The 24,777-nt window shown below is 46.5% G+C and overlaps 3 protein-coding genes across 5 annotated transcripts in view; 2 read left to right on the top strand and 1 right to left on the bottom strand.

Annotated features, from left to right (window-relative positions):
* The window catches only part of LOC118425640 (DBH-like monooxygenase protein 1), a gene marked incomplete at its 5' end in the record, with an annotated part of 29,771 nt that extends 14,062 nt beyond the window's left edge, over positions 1-15,709 (bottom strand). For both annotated transcript variants that reach the window (XM_035834615.1, XM_035834616.1), the window contains 3 exon segments: positions 14,055-14,201; positions 14,664-14,810; positions 15,609-15,709. In XM_035834615.1, coding sequence (XP_035690508.1) covers positions 14,055-14,201; positions 14,664-14,810; positions 15,609-15,709 — 395 coding nt within the window.
* On the top strand, positions 11,991-13,289 carry LOC118425643 (ribonucleoside-diphosphate reductase small chain-like). The gene has a single exon (XM_035834619.1). The coding sequence runs from the start codon at positions 12,223-12,225 to the stop codon at positions 13,258-13,260; it is 1,038 nt and encodes a 345-aa protein (XP_035690512.1). The 5' UTR covers positions 11,991-12,222; the 3' UTR covers positions 13,261-13,289.
* A 428-nt stretch (positions 15,710-16,137) lies between the features above and the next one.
* Positions 16,138-24,777, top strand: part of LOC118425641 (notchless protein homolog 1-like) — a 20,838-nt gene continuing 12,198 nt past the window's right edge. The window contains exons 1-7 of one of the 2 annotated variants that reach the window (XM_035834617.1): positions 16,138-16,333; positions 21,679-21,814; positions 22,382-22,599; positions 23,160-23,239; positions 23,434-23,510; positions 23,785-23,882; positions 24,628-24,663. In XM_035834617.1, the coding sequence (XP_035690510.1) occupies positions 16,314-16,333; positions 21,679-21,814; positions 22,382-22,599; positions 23,160-23,239; positions 23,434-23,510; positions 23,785-23,882; positions 24,628-24,663 (665 nt within the window). In that variant the 5' untranslated portion in view covers positions 16,138-16,313. Of the gene's footprint in view, positions 16,334-20,293; positions 20,461-21,678; positions 21,815-22,381; positions 22,600-23,159; positions 23,240-23,433; positions 23,511-23,784; positions 23,883-24,627; positions 24,664-24,777 lie in introns of those variants that run through there. The other variant, XM_035834618.1, reaches the window with a different exon arrangement.

The following is a 24,777-nucleotide window of genomic DNA, read 5'->3' as shown; positions in this document are numbered from 1 at the left end:
TCAGACAGAGGCGGTCTTCCTACTTTTCCTAGATATGACGGGACAGCGAGGAGGACAGTTGCCGGTGTATTACGGACGGTCTATGCAGCGTGGTTACGGGTTGGGAGGGATTTTTCGCGGTTTGCTCAGATCCGCCGTACCTCTACTGAAACGAGGGGCCCAAAATGTGGGAAGACAGGCTCTAAGGAGCGGTATGGATTTAGCTCATGATGTCTTAAATGGTCAAGGGGTCAAACGCGCTGCCAAACGGAGAGCCGGCGAGTTTGGACAACGTCTGATGTCTGGGCAGAAAAGAGCCAGGGTGCGTGCACCGCCTGCACCGGTGGGGCAAAACAAAGGACGAGGGGCGGGCAGAGGAAAGAAGCCATTAAAACGTGGAACGAAACCGCGTGCAGTCAGTCGCAAGAGAGTCGGTGCACAGCGCGGACGTACCTCTCCCGATATCTTCAACTAGTCACGATCTAAACGTCATGGCCCACATTCATCCCCTGTCGTGTTCCTGCACCAAATCAGAATTGGATCTGTTTGAAGTACCGCCAACTCAGACGACCATAACGGACGGTAGATGGGTAGAGTATCATCCGGTGGCCAGTCTCGCCGAGTCTTCCCCGATAGAATTTGACATTCCTGGAGCGGGGGAGGAATTTACGGACCTTTCCCAGACTAAATTGTACGTGAAAGCCAAGATCGTTCTCCCTAACGGCAACGACCTGCCGGACAACGCCAAGGTAGGCCCGGTAAACCTGTTTCTTCAATCGCTCTTCTCACAAGTCACAGTTACGGTCGCTGGCAAGGACATAACGGATTCCACTAATTGCTATCCATATCGTGCTTACCTGGAGACGCTGCTAAACTATGGGTCTGAAGCAAAGCAATCGCAGCTGACATCCGAACTTTTCTATCAAGACACGCCGGGACGACTTCACTTGGTCGACCCCTACCCAACAGATCAGGGCGCAGTGGCAAACGAAGGATTGGTGAAGCGTGCCAACATGACCCGCAACAGTCGCGAAGTGGACCTCATAGGACCCCTACACGTCGATCTGTTTCATCAAGATCGCTTTTTGCTCAGCAAAGTCGACGTTAAAATCAAGCTGCACCGATCGAAACATCAATTCTGTCTGATGTCGCCTGGGGATCAGTTCAAAATTGTCATCACGGAGGCTGCCGTCTTTCTGAGAAAAGTCAACCTGTTACCCACCTATCAGCTGTCCATCGAAAGTCAACTCAACAAGCAGACGGCCAAGTATGCCCTTAAGAGAGTTCAGTTAAAACCTTTTACAATTCCCCGTGGTAACCATTCAGTGTCGAGCGACAATCTGTTCCTGGGACAGGTCCCCAAACGCGTGGCGATCGCTCTGGTGGACAACGCAGCCTTCCAGGGGTCGTTCGGTACCAACCCCTTTAACTTTCAACACTTTAACTTGAACTACATCAGTCTCTGCGTCAATGGGCAGGAGGTGCCTCACAAAGCGCTGACACCCAACTTTGCCGAGGGACAGTTCGTCAGATCCTACATGAACTTGTTTGGAACGACAGGCAAGCAAGGGCAAGACAGCGGGAACCAGATCGCGAGAAGCGACTACGACAAGGGCTTCACGGTGTGGTGTTACGACCTAAGTCCTGACCTCTGCGGCCTCGGTGGGGACCATTTTAACATAATCAGACAGGGAAACCTTCGCCTGGAGCTGCATTTTGCACAGGCTTTAGATCAAACAGTGGTGGCGGTGGTCCTCGCTGAATTCGACAATCTCCTGGAGATTGACAGGCAGAGAAACATCAGCTTTGACTACAGCAACTAGAGATGGACACGAGACAGATGTACGCCGTCTTACGGAGCGACAAGAACACGGCACCTCACCTCCGCGGAGTCTTTGCTTCAGATCGGCTTCCGAGGCATGTACGGGTCTATCCGAGCGCTTACGTCGTTAATACTGACCCAAGCAATAAGCCCGGGCAGCATTGGCTGGCCATCTATTTTGACGAGGAAGGACGGGGCGAATTCTTTGATTCTTATGGCCGTGCCCCTAGTCTGTATCCCCGCCCTATATTAAGATTTTTGCGGCGAAATACGCGCCTTCCGTGGATTCGTAACCAGCGCCAGATACAAGCTAGACTGTCTACCACTTGTGGGCAGCACTGCCTGTTCTACCTGTTGCACAGATGCAGAAATATTCCGATGACTAACATAGTCGATATGTTTAGTAGCGACTTAGAACTGAACGATGTATCCGTAGCAGAGTTTATAGAGCGGCATTTTGATATAGATGCTCCCGTGGTCGACATTGAGCTGGTCATGCGACAGATAGCGAGAACCCTTGAAGACTTTGATCGAGCGTTAAACGACTAACGTATGCATGGTTAACCGTATACCATATGATATAGCTTTTAGAGTGTAGTATTGACTGTAGAAGGTTGTTATGAATAAATATCATGAAAACGTATATCGGTCATAGCGTGTTCTCTTTTTCCGCACACACAATCGCACACACAATCATACACATACACTCGCAGAAACAAATAAATGTAAACACAGTCTACATCTAGGCCCGTGTCCGCATCACGGGAAACTTTAATTGTGAACGCTCACACACACAATCGCACACACAATCATACACACAATCATACACATACACTCGCAGAAACAAATAAATGGAAACACAGTCTATATCTAAGCCCGTGTCCGCATCACGGGAAACTTTAATTGTGAACGCTCACACACAATCGCACACACAATCGCACACACAATCACACACATACACTCGCAGAAACAAATAAATGGAAACACAGTCTATATCTAGGCCCGTGTCCGCATCACGGGAAACTTTAATTGTGAACGCTCACACACAATCACACACACAATAATACACACAATCATACACATACACTCGCAGAAACAAATAAATGGAAACGCTGTCTATATCTAAGCCCGTGTCCGCATCACGGGAAACTTTAATTGTGAACGCTCACACAAAATCGCACACACAATCGCACACACAATCATACACATACACTCACAGAAACAAATAAACGGAAAACCATTCTATATCTAGGCCCGTGTCCGCATCACGGGAAACTTTAATTGTGAACGCTCACAAAAAAATCGCACACACAATCATACACACAATCATACACATACACTCGCAGAAACAAATAAATGGAAACGCATTCTATATCTAGACCCGTGTCTGAATCACGGGAAACTTTATTTGTTAATGCTGTTAAGTCCACGACATTTCAGAGAAGCTCCGTTTGGTAGACGGAGTAGTGCCTGCACTGCCAACTTTCCGCTTCTTCCCTGGGAGCCTTTGAGCGACAACACGACGTCGCTTGGGTTGGGGTGTTGGGATGACGTCTTCGCTCTCTCCGTCAGAAAGATCTTCACCACGGGCGGTGCGGCTCTTGTGACGTTGGATCACGGATAGCCGGGTCGGGTGCCTGATAGCGGCTTCCGGCGCATTGATGCGTGCCAGTCCCCTGGCAAAAGATTGCCAGCCGGTGGGATTGAACCCTTGCCTCTTTTGCATCGCGTCTCTAATCAAGTCGGACACATTTGAACCTGGGACCACTTGTTTGTTGTAGAGCAACTGTCCCTGATCGTTGTAACCGATGATGTCTCCGCCTTTGTGTTTGATGACGTTGAGCATCTGTCGTGCGCGAGCTTTCATGGTCTTGGGAAAGGCCTCCAGTATGCTCTGGTCTTCTTTACCGCTGGATGCGAGGGTGCTGGGAGACTTTCCATCCGTGTTGCCGTCCGTGGTAGCGGTGTTGGTGACGGCAGTAGGCGAGGACAACACCCTCACCGTGACTGGCTCTGTGCGACGCTTATCTCTGTACGTCAGATAACGCTGCAAGAGTTGTTGGTACAAGGTAGCTTTCTCGTCGTCCGGAAGATCGGGCCGTTCCATCACCGACTTCATTTCCTCGTCCAAGGTAACGGCGGTCTTGACCAGGGGAGACGTCTGTTCTTGTTGCTTAGCCTGAATCGTTGAGAGCAATTCTTGCGGCACGAGTGCCATCTTCCTGCTATGTTCCATGACGACAGAGGGACGTTACTTCCGTCCACCTCCAAATAAGGAGCTAATTGCAGAAATAATAGGACTGAGTAGAAGAGACAGGAACCCACCCTTCTGGATCAACGTCTGCCTTTTCTTGGTCAGGGGAACCTTCTTATCGCCAAGCTGACGCAGAGTGGCTTTGTGCCGAGCCAGACCTCTCTTCTGGGCCGGTGTGAGACGAACGTTGCCCTTCAAGACGTTGTGCGTGCAGTCACAAATCGATTTCAAGAGATCGTTAGGGGCGGACGACAGGATGGCTTTTCGCAATTTCGGGTTAGCCTTGCTCAACACCCGGAGACAATCGGCGTGACGATGTAACCTCTTCGACATCTTCGGCAAAATGAGACCGCGACGTGGACGAACGGAACGTTTTATCACTTTCTCAGGTACACTTGGGGTTGTGGCGTCAGCATGTTTGTTCTCACGCGCAGGTCCTCAGGCGTTTCGGGATGGAGGTCAAGGAAGAGATGTCCGTACGTCGTCTTATTCACGGCGTCTTCGTAACACTCTCGAAGAAACTTACCGTGCCCCGGGTACATTTGCCGAGCTAACGTGGTGATCATGCTTTGATCCCTTGGCGATTTGAACAGGACGATGTAACTGGAGTTTAGAGAAATGGTTCTCAGGCCTTGAAAGAACAAATTCTGAACGAGAAAAATCACCGACAAGTCACGATGACGGCTGGCTCGGGTAAACAATTTCGTAACCCGTTGATCCGTGTCCTTGGCCGACTCAATCATGAGATCATCAATCACGAGCGCGTTGCGGCATGACGGCTTAATGACGTCATTCCAATTGTTGGGAAGGCCTTCTACGAACTGAACTTTTGAACCAAGTTTCGAAGTCAGCTCGCGGTGCAGCTTGTCCTGAAACTCCGAATAACACCACACCACGTGTTGAAAGGGACCGGGATCAATCCAACTGGCTCCCGTCGTCAGTAGTTTTTGAGCAAAATAAGATTTCCCAGACCCAGAACAGCCCGCTAGAACCATCCGACATGGATGGTGTATTCTCGCATCCATACCCGCAAATGACGTCAACTCTGCCCAGCAGCACTATTTATCTATTTCCAACAGAGGCGAGTCATGGCAGCAGCATGTCATCATCACACGATTGCTTTGCAATATACATCTATGCGCAATATATGACACACTAGCCGCTCTAAATATCGAGAGGGAGAGTGGTGACCCGGTCATTCTTTACCTTTCGTTTAGGATAAAAGTACGAAAAGGCATCTCGAGTTTGCGTGTACGTGTGTATTTCGTTGTCGTGCACGCGAAACCCTTTGTTGATGCCCTGGCCGCTTTTCTTGGTCTGCAAGACGTTCAGGTACTTGAGGTGGTTGATGACGTTACACCGTTTGCTCACCCCTTTGCAACTGAACTTGTCGTCATTCGCTTCATCTCCGCCGAAACAGTAATACGTTTTACTGCACAGACCGACAATACCGCTCCCGGACCATTCTTCTTTGAACAGCCCGGGAGTGCGCTTGTCGTAAGCCGCGTTCTGTTTGGTGTCTGTCCGGGGAAACCAGTCAGATTTCTCGCGGTAGTACGACTCCCGCATGTCCGGTTTGATCACATCCTCCAGCTTGTCCGCCGAGATGGCAATGTAAGCAGAGTCCGTGTCCATTTCACAGTACTGGAAATCGGACACGTCCACGAACTTTAACATGAAGTCGTAGTAAAAGGCGAGCATACGTAATTTGGCATATTGGTATACGAAGAAGCCAATTTGCATGGGAAGGTTAAACTTGATGGTGCGCTTTGCCGACTCAATTTCAAAGAAATTTTTGTCGTTGACCACGATCAGATGCCGAAACCGCGAAGTGTTGATCTTTCGAGTGGCGGTCACGACGTCTTGGCAATACTCGACGTCTGTTTGTTTTTCTTTGTTGGTGACCGTCTTGCCATATCCAGAATTACCGATCAGCTTCATGGTGTCGGCGATGATCTTCTTGGTTTTGTCCTCGTCACCCTTACGTCTCGCATCGCTAACGGCATCTCCGAAAGCTTTAAAACTGGGTTTGGGTCTGTACTCCATCACCTGGTAGATGCGAGTGACCTTCAAGCCGTGGTCGAGATACCAGTTGAGTAAGGGCGAAGCCAAGAGGATCTTTTGACCGAACATACTACCGATGAGCGATCGCCTTGGTTTGGACATAATGCGATGCGTCCTGGCGTACTCCTTCATGTGCTCGCCAATGTCGTCGATGGAGATCTCGACGTTCTTAAATATCGGAGGCATTTCGGCGAAGCGCGACTTGAGATCCGCGGGGACCTCGATGTCGCATTCCACCGCTCCAAACAACTCCTTCGAGCGAACAGCTTGGAGGACGCGTTCACCGGTCATGTCGGGAAGATGTTCGGTGGGTGTCTTGCGGCCTTCCAAGAAAGACGCCAGTCGGACGTCGGCTCTTACCAAGTTTCTCCATTGGCACTCCCTCATCTCGATGACCGTATACCCACACGCTCGCAGGTACTCGGTCGTTTGGGCCGTTTCCGCCCGCAAAGTCACGAAAGACTTGCCGCGACGATCGTTAAAGAATTGGCCTTTGGTCAAGGGGCAGCGGTGACCGTGCCAATAGCAACCGTGAAACTGAAAGATTTCCCCGGTGTCCGAACAGAAACCGTCCACCGGAATTCGACGTGAACCGATGCGCTTCTCTGTGCTGTTGAATTTGTGGCGAATGACGAGGTTCCGCTCTTGGGCTAGCCAGTCTAACCAGTCGACGGCCATTCGTCCCCACTGAGGTGTAGAATATTCTCTTTCGAACCCCGTGTCTTCTCGCCGCCGAATGTAATGGCCGGAGGGCATGTCTTGCATCAGGGCCCACAGATATAACGCATTCGCGTCGTAGCCAATGACCTTTTGACAAGGTTTCGGTTCCCTGCCCAACAATTTCATCTCGTCGGCCCTGATGTAGGTCTTGCCCTTCTCGTGGTACCTGTGAAAGATGATGCTGGGTCCCCCCACTATGTTGTCTTTATACAATCTGTACACGTCCTCATTGTCTGGAAGAGTAAAGTAAGTATCGTGCGGCAGGTTCATGAAGAGGTATTTAAGTGTCAGGCCCGGGACGCTAATACCGTCCTTAAACATGTCTATGCCCTTGTCCTGGTAGAACTCTGTCATCTTCTGCACGGCCTCCACCATGGGGCTAACGTCCTTGTTGTTGTACCATATTAGAAAGTCCCTCATGGTCGTCATGCCCTGCTCTTCCCACACGCGTTGACAGTACAGATAATCCTCCTCCGAGATGTCGGACTGTCGCAGGTTGCTATGGAAGGCGGCTCGTGGTGGTAGCTGCGTGTGCTCCAACTTGTCCAAGCTGTCCATCCATTCGTACGGGAAGAATCCCTTGGTCTCCTGGCAGCCGTACGCCTTCAGCAGGATCGAGTAGGAGAAGCCCGGAGCCACATAATTGATGAGATCCAGGAATTTGAGGTCGTCCGTTTCAATGGACATGTACGTGTTGTTCTTCTTGATGGGTCGGAGTTTGCTGGTCGATCGCAACAGCAGCGGGAGGAACACTTTTTTGATGGCGTTCAGGTCATACTTCCCACCGTTGAAACTAAGGACCACCAGCTGACTCATGTACTTGCTCAGTTCCTCCATCATTTTTGTCATGTAATGTTCTTTCATGCGCTTTTCTTTTCGCTTTACCTTGTCTTGCGGGGATTCTCCTTCCGTTTCCTCTTCTTCTTCCTCTTTTTCCAAATCCCTTTGCCGAATTTCTCCCATCTTGAGCGACACCGAGAGGAACTTTTCCGACAGAAGGGAGTACGCTTTACGACTGATTTGCTGTAGGAAATTCAACAAGTCTTCAGCCACTTTTGTCGGGTCGCCTTCGGACACGAAACATTCTGGGTCGGTGTATTCAGGGACGTTTGAGCAGACGCTCACGCTCAAGAGTTCGTGCGCCGCCTCCCACGTCATCTTGTCCGTCTTTTGATTAGTCAGTGGTTTTAGAAGACATTCTATATCGAAGCAGGCGCGGTAGGGATAGTAACGATCTTCTTCGGGGACGACGATTCCTTCGTCCTGCAGCTTTTCAAAGATGGTCTGCGGTAGATGGTAGGCGCCCCCCGGATACACCTTGGTCACCTTACCGTCGCACGTGCGAATGTGGGCTTCGCAATTGCCGCGGCGCGTCCACCTCTTTCCGCATTGCGGACACGCGTACGACTTGGCGTAAGTCTTAAAATCTTTAATGTAACTGTAATGTTGCTCGCAGAGATTCAGGTACATCGTGTTGTTGTGCGTAGACAGGGGACGTCTCACCAACTCCGCAAAGAAATCGTCATCTTCAGCGTCTTCATCGCGATTGGGCTGTAGAGCATAGACGTACACGTCGACCTCAAACAATTTCTCTATGTCCTCCAGGTGCTTGAGGGACACGCCTTTGAACTGCCTGGGCGTCTTACCCACCCACGTCAGGTACTCGTTGAAGAGGCTCTTGGTCGTCCTTTCCAGTTTGGTGCGATCGCATTGCCGATGGAGTGCCAGGCACCGGGAAAAGCAGAGCTTGTCCGTGTACAGGCCGTGCGGTCCGCTAAGTAGGGCGATGATGGACCTGCTGTTCCTGATGTAGTCTGTCAGCGTCCCGGCGGCACCGATCGGGTGGTCCTTGATTTTGTTCACGTAAAACATGACGTTCACCATCTTCTGAAGGACGGACTTACTGTTGGGGCGCTCCTGCCGCGCCTTCTCCATGTGATCGACCTCTTCGATCTTGTCCAGGAACCGTCGGATACCATCCTCGTTTTCCACTTGGACAGGTTCTGGTAAAAAGCCGTTATTATTTTCACATGGGTAAAAATATCGCAGTGCCCCCGTTTCCCCGTCCTGGAGGATGAACCCGAACGATAGGTTGATCTTAAAGACTGTTTGCTGGTCGCCAAAAATGGCCCATACATTGTCGGCCAGATCGCTGGGATTTTCGGACTCCAGTCGAAAGTTGTACGTGTCCTGGATGTTTTGGCCCCGCTTGAACTGCGTCCTGATCATGGACCATTTCTGCCGGTACAGATTCTGAACGGCCACGTCTTCGTGCTGGGGAATCAGCTCTTCAGACACGTCCTCCGGATCTTCCTCAAAGGGAAATGCGTCGTCGTCTCCTGCGGGTTGGATGTGTCGTCGTTTCGCTCTGGGCCCGGCCCCGTCTGCGGAGAAAACCCTTTTCCGTGGACGGGAGGTTGACGCCACGGGGTGTGTGGCTTCTCGGTGCGCCTGCAGGGCGTGGGCCGTGTCAAACGCCACATTGCACGGCTGGCACCAGAACGTGGGGGCCGGCCTGGGTTTATCGTGCAGCCGCCGATGTTGCAGTAGGTTGTCCCGTCTAGGAAACTTTTTGCCGCAAAAATCGCACTCGTACGTGGGTGCGTTCGGGTCGTGGGACTTTTGGTGACGGGTGAGACTACGTTTTTGGGCAAAGGTTTTTCCGCACGTATCACAAGTAAACGCCATGTCTAGTTGACTGTACTTTTGATCATTGCTGCGTTCTGAAAGAACATACAGAGTTTTGTTTAAAGCGCTGAATTCGTACCAGTGCTTTTGCTAGAGCGACGACCTCACACTCATCAGTATTCCATGACAAACAAAGAAATGGCTTCTATTGTATCTGTGCTCTTTTGTAAACGAAAAAAACCGTTGTTGTCAGTGGGTAATACTTGTTTTGGTAGCGGAGAAATTTTTCCACTTACCGAAAGAAAGAGACGATCCGTCTGTAGCGGTACTGCGGTCATTCAAGTAGGTGCCACGACAGAATCGGAGCACAGTTCAGGGTGACCCCAGGCTGGTAACTACTGCCCGGTACCTCGGCCGTGGCCTTTTTTATGATGAAAAAATTTGGCTGGCCAAATATGGACATGTCCCTTCACGAAGAGCAGATGGTCATTTGCATAACAAAACGGGCCACTTCCGCCCAGAGCGAGTCGGTGAGGTGGAACGAAGCCGGCAGGCAGGACAACTTGCTTGGACTCCGTCTATTGTCTGGGCGACGACTCCGTCTATTGTCTCCTGGCAGTGAACAACAAAGGGCCATCTGTGGTTCTTCAGCAGCAGGGTCGACTTCGGGCCAGAGGCCGATTTGCATTTGAAAACGGGCCCCCTTTAGCCCACGTAACGTTTGGCCAAGAACCCTGTTCAACTTGTTGATTAAGCTGTTACATTTCCTCCTTGCCTCCTCGATTCCCAGAAGTTAGGGCTGACCATGTATGTCCGATAACGTAGTGTCCGGCCAGCGCTTAATTCACCGCTGTCTTGTCTGCTCGGTACGCGGGTGGTGGTAACTGTAATTTGTCCGCACGGCCCTCTCCAAGCGGAAGAGTTGGTTTTGTTCCCAGCCGTGTGTACACCAAGCTGGGGCCAATTTGCATTTCAAAACGGGCCCCCTTTAGCCCACGTAACGTTTGGCCAAGAACCCTGTTCAACTTGTTGATAAAGGTTTTGCGTTTCTTCCTTACCTCCTCGGTTCCAATGAGTTAGGGCTGGCCATGTATGTACGTACAACGCAGTGTCCAGACAGCACCGTTCTCTGTTGTCTTGTAGCTGCTCAGAATGTGTGACGCTCACTGTACGGGCCTGACTCCGCACGGGCCTGACTCCAAGTGCATTGTTAGCTCTCTCCCAAGCCGTGTGCATACCAAGCCGCGGTGACCAATCCGTCTATTGTTTCCTACCCGCACAAGAACAATGCCACCATCTGGCGATCTTCAGCGCGACCACCAAGGGTCGGGGCCAGCGGGGTCAACCAGGGGCCAGAGGCCGATTTGCATTTCAATACGGGCCCACTTTATCCCACGTAACGTTTGGCCAAGAACCCTGTTCAACTTGTTGATAAAGGTTTTGCGTTTCTTCCTTACCTCCTCGGTTCCAATGAGTTAGGGCTGGCCATGTATGTACGTACAACGCAGTGTCCAGACAGCACCGTTCTCTGTTGTCTTGTAGCTGCTCAGAATGTGTGACGCTCACTGTACGGGCCTGACTCCGCACGGGCCTGACTCCAAGTGCATTGTTAGCTCTCTCCCAAGCCGTGTGCATACCAAGCCGCGGTGACCAATCCGTCTATTGTTTCCTACCCGCACAAGAACAATGCCACCATCTGGCGTTCTTCAGCGCGGCCACCAAGGGCCGGGGCCAGCGGGGTCAACTAGGGGCCAGAGTCCGATTTGCATTTGAAAACGGGCGCACTTCAGCCCACGTAACGTTTGGCCAAGAACCCTTTTCAAGTTGTTTTACGGACCTTCCTTCCCTCCTCCAGTTCCCATGAGTTAGGGCTGGCCATGTATGTACGGCAAGCGCAGTGTCCAGAGAGCACCGTTCTCTGTTGCCTTGTAGCTGCTCAGAACGTGTGGGACGCTCACTTTACGGGCCTGACTCCGCACAAGCCTGACTCCAAGTGGCAGAATTGCCTTTGTTCCAAGCCATGTGCACACAAAGCCGCGGTGACCAATCCGTCTATTGTTTCCTACCCGCACAAGAACAATGCCACCATCTGGCGTTCTTCAGCGCGACCACCAAGGACCGGGGCCAGCGGGGTCAACTAGGGGCCAGAGGCCGATTTGCATTTGAAAACGGGCGCACATCAGCCCGCGTAACGTTTGGCCAAGAACCCTGTTCAAGTTGTTGATAAAGGTTTTGCGTTTCTTCCTTACCTCCTCGGTTCCAAAAAGTTAGGGCTGACCATGTATGTACGGCAAACGCAGTGTCCGGCCAGCGCTTACTGATAAAAGCTCCTTAATTGGTACAACATGCAGGGTGGTCACTGTATTTCTCTGTACGACCTCTCCTTGAAGGTTACCGTTAGGTCTGTCCAAGCCAGCCGTGTGCATAACAAGCCGCGGCGTCTATTGTTTCCTACCCACACAAGAACAATGGGGCCATCTGGTGTTGTTCAGCGCGGGCAACTAGGTTCCGCGGCCAGCGGGGAACAATAGGACGGGTTGTCATAGTTACCTTGGTGGGTCAAAAGTTCAGCCTGACCTCTGTTTCACCCCGACTTGAGCTAAGGAATTACATATCCCCCCTAAACTCTGTATATCTGGACCAATCAGAGTACCGACTCGTCTGATGCAAATGTAAATATGCAAATATATGGTGACAGACAAGATAAAAGGTCTTCCTCTCGAACGTTTCGTTCTGCTAACAGAACCGCCGCAAGATGCTTCCAGCGCAGCCACCGAAGTCTAACCAGCTGTCCGTACTTAAGGTCTCTGTAGACCGAGAGAAGCAGTGTGAGCCCCTACTGCGTGAAAACTCCAGACGCTTCGTCATTTTTCCCATCCAGTACCACGACATCTGGCGCATGTACAAGAAGGCCGTAGCATCATTCTGGACAACGGAGGAAGTTGACATCTCTAAGGACTTAGAGCATTGGGAGAGTCTGAATGACAGCGAAAAACACTTCATCAAACACGTCCTGGCATTCTTTGCAGCTAGTGACGGAATCGTGAATGAAAATCTGGTTGAGAGATTCACCAAAGAGGTGCAGGTGCCTGAGGTGAGGTGCTTCTATGGCTTCCAGATTGCCATTGAGAACATCCATTCTGAAATGTACAGCCTCTTAATCGACACCTACGTGAAGGATCCGCATGAAAGAGAGCATCTGTTCAGTGCCATTGAGACCATACCTTGTGTAAAGAAGAAGGCTGACTGGGCCCTAAAGTGGACCGGAGACGAGAAAAGCACTTTTGGGGATCGTGTGGTTGCGTTTGCCGCTGTGGAAGGGATATTTTTCTCCGGGGCCTTCGCAGCAATTTTCTGGTTGAGGAAAAGAGGACTTATGCCGGGGCTGACTTTCTCTAATGAGCTGATCAGTAGAGACGAGGGTCTGCACGCCGACTTTGCCTGTCTTATGGTCAGCTATCTGATCAATAAGCCTAGTGAGAAGCGCATTCACCAGATTATTGACGATGCTGTTAAGATTGAGCAAGAGTTCCTGACGGAAGCTCTTCCTGTGAAGCTGATTGGGATGAATCAAGACCTGATGAAACAGTACATCGAGTTTGTCGCAGATAGGCTGCTGGGAGAACTCATGTGCAGTAAGCTTTACAACAGCGAGAACCCCTTTGACTTCATGGAGAACATTTCTCTGGAGGGAAAGACCAACTTCTTTGAGAAGAAGGTGGGAGAGTATCAGAAGATGGGGGTGATGTCCTCCTCTGAACAGCAGAAGTTCACGCTGGATGCTGACTTTTGAAAGTACAGAATAAAAGAACGGAAAAATCAGACGGTCATTGTCATGTTTGTTTATTTTTTACTTTGTGACGTAGAGACTTAGAACCAGGCCAAATAAGGGCATGTCTTTCACGATTGGGGAGGGGGAGGTTCATTTGTGGCGGGGGGGGTGTGTATCAAAAGGGCACATAATATCTGACCTCTGACCTGCGCCTGAATACATTATATCTGACCTCTGACCTGCGCCTGAATACATAATATGTGACTTCTGACCTCTGACCCGCCCTAACTAAATAATATCTGACCTCTGACCTGCTCCACTAGGCAGGCGATGACCTTTGACCTGCGCCTGCTTGCGCCTGAATAATGATAGTCAGCGTGCTGACTATATACTACTCGCGTCGGGTGTGCAATCCATGAATAGGTTTATTCTAGCCCTGTCTACGTGATTACAAAAAATCCTTATCACCCACAATCCATCTCGCTGCTCATGCGTAGTTTAATCCATGGACTGGCTAATTCCAGGGAATTCTTACCTCGATAGCCGGTGCAATGGCCTAGTGGGTAGAGTGTTCGCCTTGCATTCGGAAGGTCGTGAGTTCGATCCCGGCCGATTCATACCAAAGACTTTAAAAATGGTACATGCTGCTTTCTCTGCTTAGCACTCAGCATTCGGGAAAGAGTGTGGAAGTGTGGACTAGCCCCCTACTGTAGTGCTTGCGTTGTGTGTGGCCCGGGGATAATGAAACAGAGATGGGCACCGCCCTATGCGCCATCTTGGCGCGGGAAGGGTTTAACAACTAACTTTTAACTTACCTCGATAGTCCTGTCTGTGTGGTCACAAAGAACGAGTTTCCTGGAGAACTGCAGGAAGGTGTGCGTGCCGTTCTCTCCTGATGATTCTAACGTCCAGTCCTGACTGCTGTCAATAGTCGGCATGGCTCTCGCTGTGGCGTATCGGTCCTGCCAATCAGAAGTAATATTTTGAATGTGAAAGTCTGTATGTCTATTGATATAATGCATATGATATCTTTTTCTAGTAGAAAGGGAAACTAATAGACATAACATGGGGACATGATAGTTACTTATGATTAATGTTTTTTTCAACCTTTATTTAACCTTAACATCATTCAGCCTGAGCCGTTTTTCAAGATTTCATACGATAGTTACTCTAATGCACATTTGTTTCCATTTTATCATCAGCAAAATTACATAGTACGTAATAAACTAGCCCTGTGATAATTTCATAGGTGTCTATACGCATAGGTAACACGTAATATATGATATTAACAAGTCCTACAACATGGTTTTGATATTCTTCGAGTATTGATCAGTTGATGATTGTCCTTCACCCTTAAATTGAGTCAAGCACCATACTGGAAAAATCAGGATAAAAGTGACACACTGTACAAAACCACTACTTACGAAGAAGAATGTGTCTCCTTGGTCTGTGACGAACCCAGTGACGATGTCAGAGCCGGTCATGTCTCCATTGGGTGAAATCCCAAACCCCACGTACCCCAGGGTGGCCACTTCCACACGGAAGGTGATGGTCTCCGCATCGTATCTCCACTGTAGGAAACAAAAGTTAAAAGTAGATACGGGGTAAAAGCCATTGACGTAGTACTATAATTATAATTTGAATCCCCGGCCCCGACGACCATGTTGGCCGGTAATTAAATTAAGAAGTAGCATCTAAGTGTGGTTTACAGATATACTCAAACAACATGGCTTAGATCACGTCAAATGGCGTCAAATAGCTTAGGTAGAAATAGATTTAGTTTAGACGTTATTCCCTTTTGATTTATCTATGAAAATCATTTCCCTTCTTTGTTAAGTATGTTTATGTATACCACTACTACTTTACTTCGTATGCAATTAGCTCTCGGGCATGAATTTGCAATAAAGATTATTATTGAAAAATGAAAATATGATAAGCCTGTATTATACCTTTAAATCTATAAAGGTCCCAACAAGGAGTTTTGCCATTTTCTAAATACGCATGTGCAGGGAAAGACAGTGTGCGTAATACGCCAAAGATCAAGGCCACGAGGCATGAAGAAAACACGTCGGGACATTGTTATGCAAATCAAGGCAAGAACTTTTACCAACAGCGCATACGCTGCACAAGAATAGTGAATATTGGACACAAATCTTTTTGAAACAAATTGACTTGACTTGATTTTAACCCTGATATGCCAGCTACAATTGCCCATGAGAAAAATAACTACGGAGCTTGCTAAAAATAGTGTTTTTTTTTAAACACCGCACCGCAGAATCACCACACTTCCCTCGAAAATTTGAGTACAAGTCGAGTACAAAAGCCAATGTCGAACAAAAGGAAAACAAGAAAATGTACAGTGCACTCACCTGTAGGAAATACTTTTCACGAGCGGCGTCCAAGTATGCACTGTGGGTGAATTTCGCTTCCAGACGGGTAGCCGACAATACCGCCACAGCCACGACAAGCCACATATCTGATGGCGGAACGCCGGATAGTTGAGCTGTACACCAGGACTGCTAAACTTAACTTTTATAAGACCGTTTACTTTACTATGTCCACTATACAGTGTCAGACACTGGTGGTTTATGTCACAAAATCCAACCCAAACTTCTGAAGCAAGGGGGCATGCAGACCACGACCGCCTTACTAGAACGAAACACTGGTCTGAAATATCATGACAATGAGGGAAGTTATCGTGGTGAGACAGCTGCAATCTACATATGGATACACAATACTTTAAAAGACAACCTTGTTACAGTAGTTGACCAACCAATGCCCTTGTCGCCTTAATTGATTTATTCGCTGATTGGTAGACTGATTCATTAGTATGTAAAACAGCAGGTGAAGAGGTGATTGATGAACGAGAGCTGTAAGTTTAGAAGCCCGCCATTTACTTGCGGACAGCTCAGCTCAGCTACCAACAGCTAGTTGCATCTTTTGGAGCCTATTTTGTACACAACATGAGATGGACCAGCTTGTGGGCAATCGTGGCTGTCACGGCGATGGCGGCTTAACCTGTGTGGAACCACTGGAAGGGGAATTCACCCACAGTGCGTACTTGGACGCAGCTCATGAGCAGTATTTCCTACAGGTGTGTGAACTGTACATGTTCTTAGTTCACTTACATTCGACGCCTAAGTAGGTGCTAATAAGTTTCCAGAAAAGTACAGTGATTCCTAAATGATCGATATAACTTCGTGTCAAACATACCCTTGATCAATAAATTCAGCCGTTAATCCTCTCGTAGGCGACTGCAGATTTCCCTTGTCAACTGGATGATTAAAAATTATATATTCATATCTATATCTATATATATATATATATATATATATATTGTACATATACATATACATATCTATATCTATATATATATATCTATACATATATTGTACATATATATATATATATATATATATATATATATATATATATATATATATATATATATATATATATATATATATATGTCGATATATATATATATAGATAGATAGATAGATAGATAGATAGATAGATGGATAGATAGAGATATATAGATAGAGATATATAGATACAGTCAAACCTGCCCAAGACGACCACCCGGGGGACCGGATAAAAACGGTCGATTTGGACAGGTGGTCGCTGAGAAGAGTATCGACTCAAAACATGCCCTATGCAAAGTATAACGGTTTCCGTTGTGTTTAATGGCAAATAGCAAGCACACTGCACGCACGCAAAGAAGCGAGGTATTTAATGTCAAATACAACACGCACACTGTAAATTGTAAATTTGACCCCAGCTTTTATACGATACAGTATGATATTTGTACACTAACGTTTTGGACAGTAAGGGAACTTTGATGCTGTCAGTTACCATACAAGCCTCTATGCGTCGCTGTGTTCTTGATCGCCGTATCTGAAGTAACTACGGTGCACCTTTCGAATTCTATGCCCGGTACGTCCCAATAGCGTACTTACCCAAGGGTGAATGTACAGTACAGTTGGACAAAAGCATTCACACAGATCTTTCTTTAAAAGGTATGAGCTACACAGATCTTTTTTGGAAATTTCCTCCCATATTACTGTAGACTGCCCCATTGACCCACCCATTGACCGCCGCAATCTTTATTCTAAACATAACATTGTAAAATCCGACGCAAACTGGTCGATTTCGGCACAAAATCGCGCTAGTTATCATCAAAAATCGATGAAAACCTCGATTTTGAAAATGATGCGGTCGTTAAGGGGCCCAATTTGGGCCGGTCGCGGTCGCGTTGGCCAGGTGGTCGTTGCGAAAAGGTCGCTTAATGCTTACGTCAATAGGAAAAAAAATCGGGACCGAGAAAAAGCGGTCGAAATGGCCAGGTGGTCGCTGAGAAGAGGTGGTCGCTCGGGCAGGTTTGACTGTATATGATTATACACCAAGGAGGCGTATGTTTTCGGTTATTCCATAGGGTGATGGGTATATTATGTTAAGGTCAACAGTAAGGCATTTTGGATAACACTTTGTGATTTTTGGTAAGTGTGTAGCGGTTGTGGTAAGGAAGGCCAAGTTTGAAAAAGGTTTACCTGGCGCGCGTTTTCCTACGGAACTGCAGCGAGCTTTGCATTTTTATCAGCTTGTTGTGGACAGCATAACTCGAGAAGCTACTAGTGTATCTTCACGATATTTGGTAGGTGTGTAGCAGTTGCGGAAAGGAAGGTCATGTTCTAAAATGGATTGCCTGCCGTTTTCCTTCGGTACTGCAGCGTCTATGTATGTTTGTTTGTTTGTTTGTGGAGACCATTACTCGAGGTTAGTTAGGATGGATGAAATGGAATTTCCAATTGCTACAAACACACGTTCAAAAGCAGTCGTTTGCTTTCGGGGAAGTGCTCTTAGTAATACATGAATGAAACCTTTAAGTCTTGAATAAAGACATGATTATTTGGCGAAGGGATGTGTTCGTGGAACTCTAGTAATTTCTGAGATCGATGGTCTGGTATCCTACAAAGATATTCTAATGGTAACGTTAGTATCTATTTCCAGAATAATTTCTTCGAATGTCGACTACAAGACATTTGCGCGAGAAATACACACACAGTCACAGGACCTCAAAGATCCATCCTCTTAGATTGTAACACTTTGTCAGGGGGGTGCAATACTATACATCATAAAACTAGTTAATATAATGTTACATTACTATAGATCGTTTTCACGGTGACGTCACAGTCGCGTTCGAACGTTCGAGCGGCCATGTTGGATGATAAGCTGCTCGATCTCCACACGGCGGTGTGTTGCATGTGGTGGACTTGTTCGTGGAAAGAAGGCTTTTTAATTCGGAAACGGGCTGGATGTTTGCCGTGCTTACTGCGAGTTCCATGAAAACAGGATACGGCCTACTACTCAACGTTTCTATTTAACAACTTTCCTTACAGTGCATCCTCTTTTAGTTTGATTGACAACATGAGACACTGCGCGGAGTTTGCGTTCGATGATACAGACTAATGCTCTTTTAGCGGACTGAAAGTTGGTTTCTGGCACGGGGTATGTCATGGACGTAAAGGCACTGTCACAAGAAAATGTCAGCGAGCTATAAATGATATTTTTATCAGTATGTGCCTGATATTCTGTAGAAAATCAATCAATTTTTAGAAATTATCGGCGATTTTTAGGAATCGGTCTTTTCCACGTCCATGCTCGCCTGTCACCGAAAACTACCAAATAACTGAAGTTCCAACGGAGATGGTCATTGAAACTGGGCGTTCTCACTCCGTTCACACTTGTGCGCACATGAAAATGGAGAAAAAAAATGGAAGTGATGCGCAGCAGCGCGCCGCAGTGTGGCACCTCCGGACACTGCGGCCCGCCACAGCGCTTCGCTTTCGTTTTTACACGGACAAAAAAGCGCCCTAGGACACGCGGAAAATATAATTAGACAAAAATAGACAACAGCTGGGTCGCAAACCATATTCCTCGGTCACCTAACTCCCCTGATATATTATATGTCTAATTTCTACTAAAGATCCACTACCCCGTGGGGCCTCATAGAGGCTAAGAAATTCATACGGACCACCCCGTACGAACTTGAATGTACGCACGTATGGCGACACCCTTACACAATACTATGACATCCTACTTCCGTATAACGCATGATTTTAGTACAGAATCGACAAAGTCGGGCTTGTCTTCCACTGAGCTCTGTGCTTGTATTGCGGCAAGGGAAACTTCTACAAGCTTGTTGGAGCTCCTGTCACCTCCATGCTGACAAATCATGTGCCAAGCATTCTGAGTTTGACTTTTCCGTATTAAGTGCACAGTATACAGCAGTAACGTCAGCTGCCCTGATTACCTTTAATGCTACTTGATCAAATCATGTTTTTTTTTTGTAATTTTGTGAGTAGGGCTTTCTATCATAATGGTTCTTTCCTCGTAATCGAGGATGTTCCAATTGTGCTCTCAAATACACGCCAAAATACAGGGGGGAAAAAGAAGCTTGCACGAACCTAATCACTATCCCGCTGCCCCCCACAATCCGCTTGCCTCACGGAGTTTGGGTCGGGGAAGCGCCAAATCTTGCCCCAAGCGGGTAGCGGGGACGGTTGGATAATGGGGCAGGTATAAAGTTCGTGCGCGCGTGCGGTGGGGGATCGGTAGCTAGTCCTCAGTTCATAATTATGTAGTCCCAGGGTAGGGGCAACGGATGGCCAGGTATTCAGCCATCGAAACCAACGTTATAGATCGTTGAATGCCGTTTTTTTAAGCATATGGATCAAGACGTATTTATGCAACTTTGTCCTGATATCTAACCTTGGCTACATCACTTAATGATTTACAGTACGGAGACAAAACAGCACACTTGAACCCGCCGCAAGTAACTTTGATAGCGCCGCTCTGTGTTCTATTCATCCAGGTTATCATCCAACATGGCGCCCACGCGTGATCGAACGGTTTTCGAACGTTCTGTGAAAACGATCTATAAAATTTATGTAATCTATACTTGAATACTATTTTGATTTTACTCAAATCAAATGCTAAAATGGACCGTAATGATTGTTATTGAGTGAAACATTTATTTCATAGTTTACCTCCATCAAGAAAGTGGTAGAATCTTAGATTTCAACTTCCGGGTCAGAGACCGCACATGTGGTGCGAACCCAGACTTGTTCCTTCTCGGAGATTTTCGGGAAAATAAGACAATCCACAAGGTTTCTAGACGATCTGAAGGCCAAGTGTAGACACAAGGGCTTGAATGATGAGGTAAGGATGGAGGACAATGTCATTTTCCTTGTGTGGCATCACTTCGGTATATTTTTCTAAGAGTGGGGAGGGGGGCACCATTATCGATGTTTTAATGAAATCTGGTTATGCCATGTAATATTTATGGCATCAAATATGATTATGCTTGTCTCAACCTTAAAAAAACTTGGAAAATCTTGCAATGTCGCACAGTAAACCTATAAATACAGTAGTTATACCCATTTCTAAGAGGAAAAACATTTCAAGTACAAGAGTGTTGTAAAGCATCCAGTTTTCGAAGTTACATGTCGGTTGTACAAATTGAATGGGGTATTAGAGCCAGTTCAAAGTTCGGAGAAGTGATGACGTGCCATTTCATAACTGATGTACCCAATCTTTCGTTTTCGTCGAATAAAATAATGTCTGAAGCAGTTGTGTGAAAATCTCTCAAAAAACGCAGGAAATGCCATTTCAGAGAGTTCAATTTTCAAAATTTTCCGGGGGAGCATGCCCCCGGACCCCCCTAGGTAACTCGCGCCTTCGGCGCTCGTTGGTCCGCCAAATAGTAAAACGAACCCCCCCAGACCAAATCCTGGCTACGGGCATGAATAAGCTAACTCCTGGAGTTATAATTTTAGATTTCACATCATTTCTCGGTGCCTTTCGAACTGTAGAAATTATGACATCGATTTGCCGACAGTTTTATACACATATAAGTACTACTGTCACGAGGTTTTGTTAGCATATTGAGTAGTATGATATATGTGTGTTGAAAGCCAGAATGAAACCAGGGGTGATCCAGTATCCAGTATTGTGGTCACCCTAATATGGGGCGATTGAGTTGGTAGTAGATAAACCCTTTCAGTTTTCACAGAGATCAGGACGCATGTACTTAGTACGGGGACAGAAATTCTAGGTAATATGTCAAAGGTAAAGTCCCCTGAAAAGGAAACTGTCCTTGTCTGGACCATTCTTCCATTCTTCGATTTTCATAACAATGTCCAGATGGGTATTATTTTCTTTTACGGGGACTTTACCTCTGGCACATTACCTAGACATTCCTGTTACCCCACATGCGTTCTGATCTCTGTGAGAACACAGACAGATGAGTATTATTTTCTTTTATGGGGACTTTACATTGTACCTCTGGCACATTACCTAGACATTCCTGTCGCCGCACATGTGTTCTGATCTTTGTGAGAAGCCGTATGGTGAAGAACCTGTAACCTTTTCCCTCAGTGAGACATCCGGCACCAGTCGAGTTCTCGCCCAGCTGAAAAGCGAATCTGGGGAGGTTCTGGGAGCGCCCTTTGACCTTCCGTTAGACATCACGCCAGAGAAACTACAGCTGGTGTGTCATGCACTCTTGGAAAAGGTACAAAAACGTTTGCTTGTTTACATTGTTTGTATAGCGTACCCGGTTAACTACCTCATGGCATAACAAGCCAGGTTTGTAATAAATAGTACTTAAATTATGAGCTGCATACCCATACAGATTTATTTGATACACTCACACCGAGATGGACCGCTAAACTAAAGTTTTGTGGGGTCTTTATTAGAATGTTTGAGGTTAAAATGGCTCTCGTCAAACACAGCCACCGTTGAACGTTCTATCCAAAGGATGTCCCTAGCCAAAGCTAGGTACTCTTTTTCACTTCAGTCGAGTGAGGAAATTAGTGTAAAGTGCCTTTCTTAAGTTAAGGGTAAACATTGAGACCCTTTAGGAATTGCAACTCATGATCAGTACCTACAGGTTGTGAGTCAACAATCCAAGATAAAGAAAATGTCTAGTACTCTAATGGAGGTCCTGTCAGAGTAGAGAGTGCCTGTGTACATGTTAACAGTAGACAAGGGGTCAGTAAAAGTTCAACATATTACCCATTATCACCAAGTACATCATACAGTTATATGTTTAAGCTGTTTTTTTATTCCTATCCTCCAGGAAGAGACCACACCTTATGCTTTCTTCGTCAATGACCGAGAAATCGTCTCTGATCTTCAAGACGTGGTTGAGAAGGAAAAGCTTGGCACAGAGCAGGTCTTAGACATCATCTACCAGCCTCAGGCCGTCTTCAAGGTCCGTGCTGTCACCAGGTGTACCAGTACCATCGAGGGTCACTCCGAGGCTGTCATCTCGGTAGCGTTCAGTCCTAGTGGCAGGTGAGCATTTGGTCAACTGGTCAACTGTGTGTTGACTTATTTTTTAGTTTATGATATACAAATGTAGCTGTATTAGATATACATGTGCAGTGCTCAACATACTTTTATCAGCATACTTTTTGACCACTTCACCGCGAACATTTTTCCATTATGATAGTATCGAGACGAGGATCGCTAGCTTGAATTGGCGAATTTTGATTACATCTAGTGAAGTTACCGGCAAAAACAAGGAAGGAAAAAGACAGAGGTCCATATGTCGTTCTGTCTTAGAGTAGGGTGTCCAATTCCTCAGAGTATTTTTACGGCCAGGTATTTTCAACATGCAAGATTGCAAGTTCAGAATATTTTTACGTGCAAATCTTGAAAATTATGTGCAAATTGCAAGTTAAGTATGTGTATTTCGAACCCTGCTATGATACTACCACAGACTTAAAACCACCGCGAAAACTACATTTTCCCGCTACCGCGAAAGTAAATCCCCGCAAACTTAAATGCATTTACAGTACTGACGGTACTGTTAGGTTTCACATGTTTCCATTGACTGTTTGATTGTTCTGTAGATTTTTGGCCAGTGGTTCGGGCGACACTACTGTTAGGTTCTGGGACATCTACACAGAGACCCCAAAGTTCACATGTAAAGGTAAGGGCCCATTTTCTCCATACCTTTCTGATGAAATTGATATGTTTTGCTGATGTTGTATTGTATTGCATCTTATTGTGATTACAAGGTGCTGTAGCGCACTTGGAAAAATTGGTGCCTTCCGAATTGTTTAATATGCTGTTGTATTTAATAATTATTTCCAATGGTAAGAATCAAGATGTGTCTTTTTCCAGGCCACTCACACTGGATTCTAGCATTAGCCTGGGCACCCGATGGGAGAAAGCTGGCATCAGGATGTAAAAATGCACAGGTGAAGTACGGGGTCATATTCTTTACAGTGCAGCAGCGCCCCTCTGTGACATGGTTAGGTACTGCAATATGTCAAACATATGTGAATGACTCGGGAAAGAATGGAAATTTAGAAGTTGCTGTTTTGTGTGCTGTAACAGCTTTTTAACATACACGCGTAGTTTTCATTTCTATATAGTAGAACTTACTAGTAACTTCATAATTGATATTAAGATATGATAGATTTTGTTGACTTTTTGAAGATTGTTTGACAAGTGACATGATCCATCTTACAGATCTGTATATGGGATCCAGCCACAGGGAAACAACAGGGGAAAATGTTGACAGGACACAAACAGTGGATAACCTTCCTCTCATGGGAACCATTACATAGGTAACTACAATTTGTAAAGCTACATAACGATTCTACATTGTAAGTTATGCATCTACCAGTAACGATAGTTCACCTTTATCCACAGGGTAACCTATATCTGTTATTTTTAAAAACAAGGTATTTACTTAGGGATGTCAATGGTTAGTGGTTTCAAATTGCAATATTTGTTTCAAAACAGGTTTGAAGCCACCATCCGTCGGCTTGCCATTACAATTATCCCATTTCTAAAAACAATTAATATAGGTTACCCCAAGGATAAAGGTACACACATACTAGTGTTACAAGTTGTGGTAAGGGATGTACTCATACAGGACTGATTGCTTAAAATTATTGTAATAGATATGATATAATACATGGCAACTTGTAAAGCAATGCTGGAAACTAATCTACTCTATAATAGACTCTCTGAAGATGAAACTTTTAATAGTTTTATTCCGGTCCATGTCACACACATGCCGTGTTTGATGAAAGCGCTTTCTTACGAATTGATCACAAAGTTAGAGTTTAGGTCCAGCACACAAAGAAACTCTGTCAAGATGAATGACCAACTGCAATGGCTACTTGACTTTGCAGGAAAGCTTGCTATATTTGACTGTTCAATTATGGGGAGTGCAGTAGGTAATGAAAATTTTCGTATATAATTTTCCTCTGTATAATTAACGGAACTTACCTGAATACTATCTTCGGAATGAAGGTATCTGCATGCCTGTAGAAACTTAATCTCCCCTCTGTTCTGATGTTTCAGTAACCCTGAGTGCAGACGTCTTGCAAGTGCATCAAAGGTCTGTTTTAAAGTCTATGTTATGGGATAAGTATTGGGATTATCAGTACACATTGATGGCACATGGGAATATGTGATATTGTGTTGGGCAGATTCTTGCTTTACATTGTTTGT

The sequence above is a fragment of the Branchiostoma floridae genome, chromosome 11 (assembly GCF_000003815.2).
Source record: "Branchiostoma floridae strain S238N-H82 chromosome 11, Bfl_VNyyK, whole genome shotgun sequence".
In the NCBI taxonomy this organism is placed as follows: Eukaryota; Metazoa; Chordata; class Leptocardii; order Amphioxiformes; family Branchiostomatidae; genus Branchiostoma; species Branchiostoma floridae.
This window is presented reverse-complemented; position numbering and strand designations above follow the sequence as displayed.

Coding starts and splice junctions, on each gene's coding strand:
- LOC118425643 (XM_035834619.1), top strand. CDS start 12,223: ATGCTTCCAGCGCAGCCACCGAAGTCTAACCAGCTGTCCGTACTTAAG.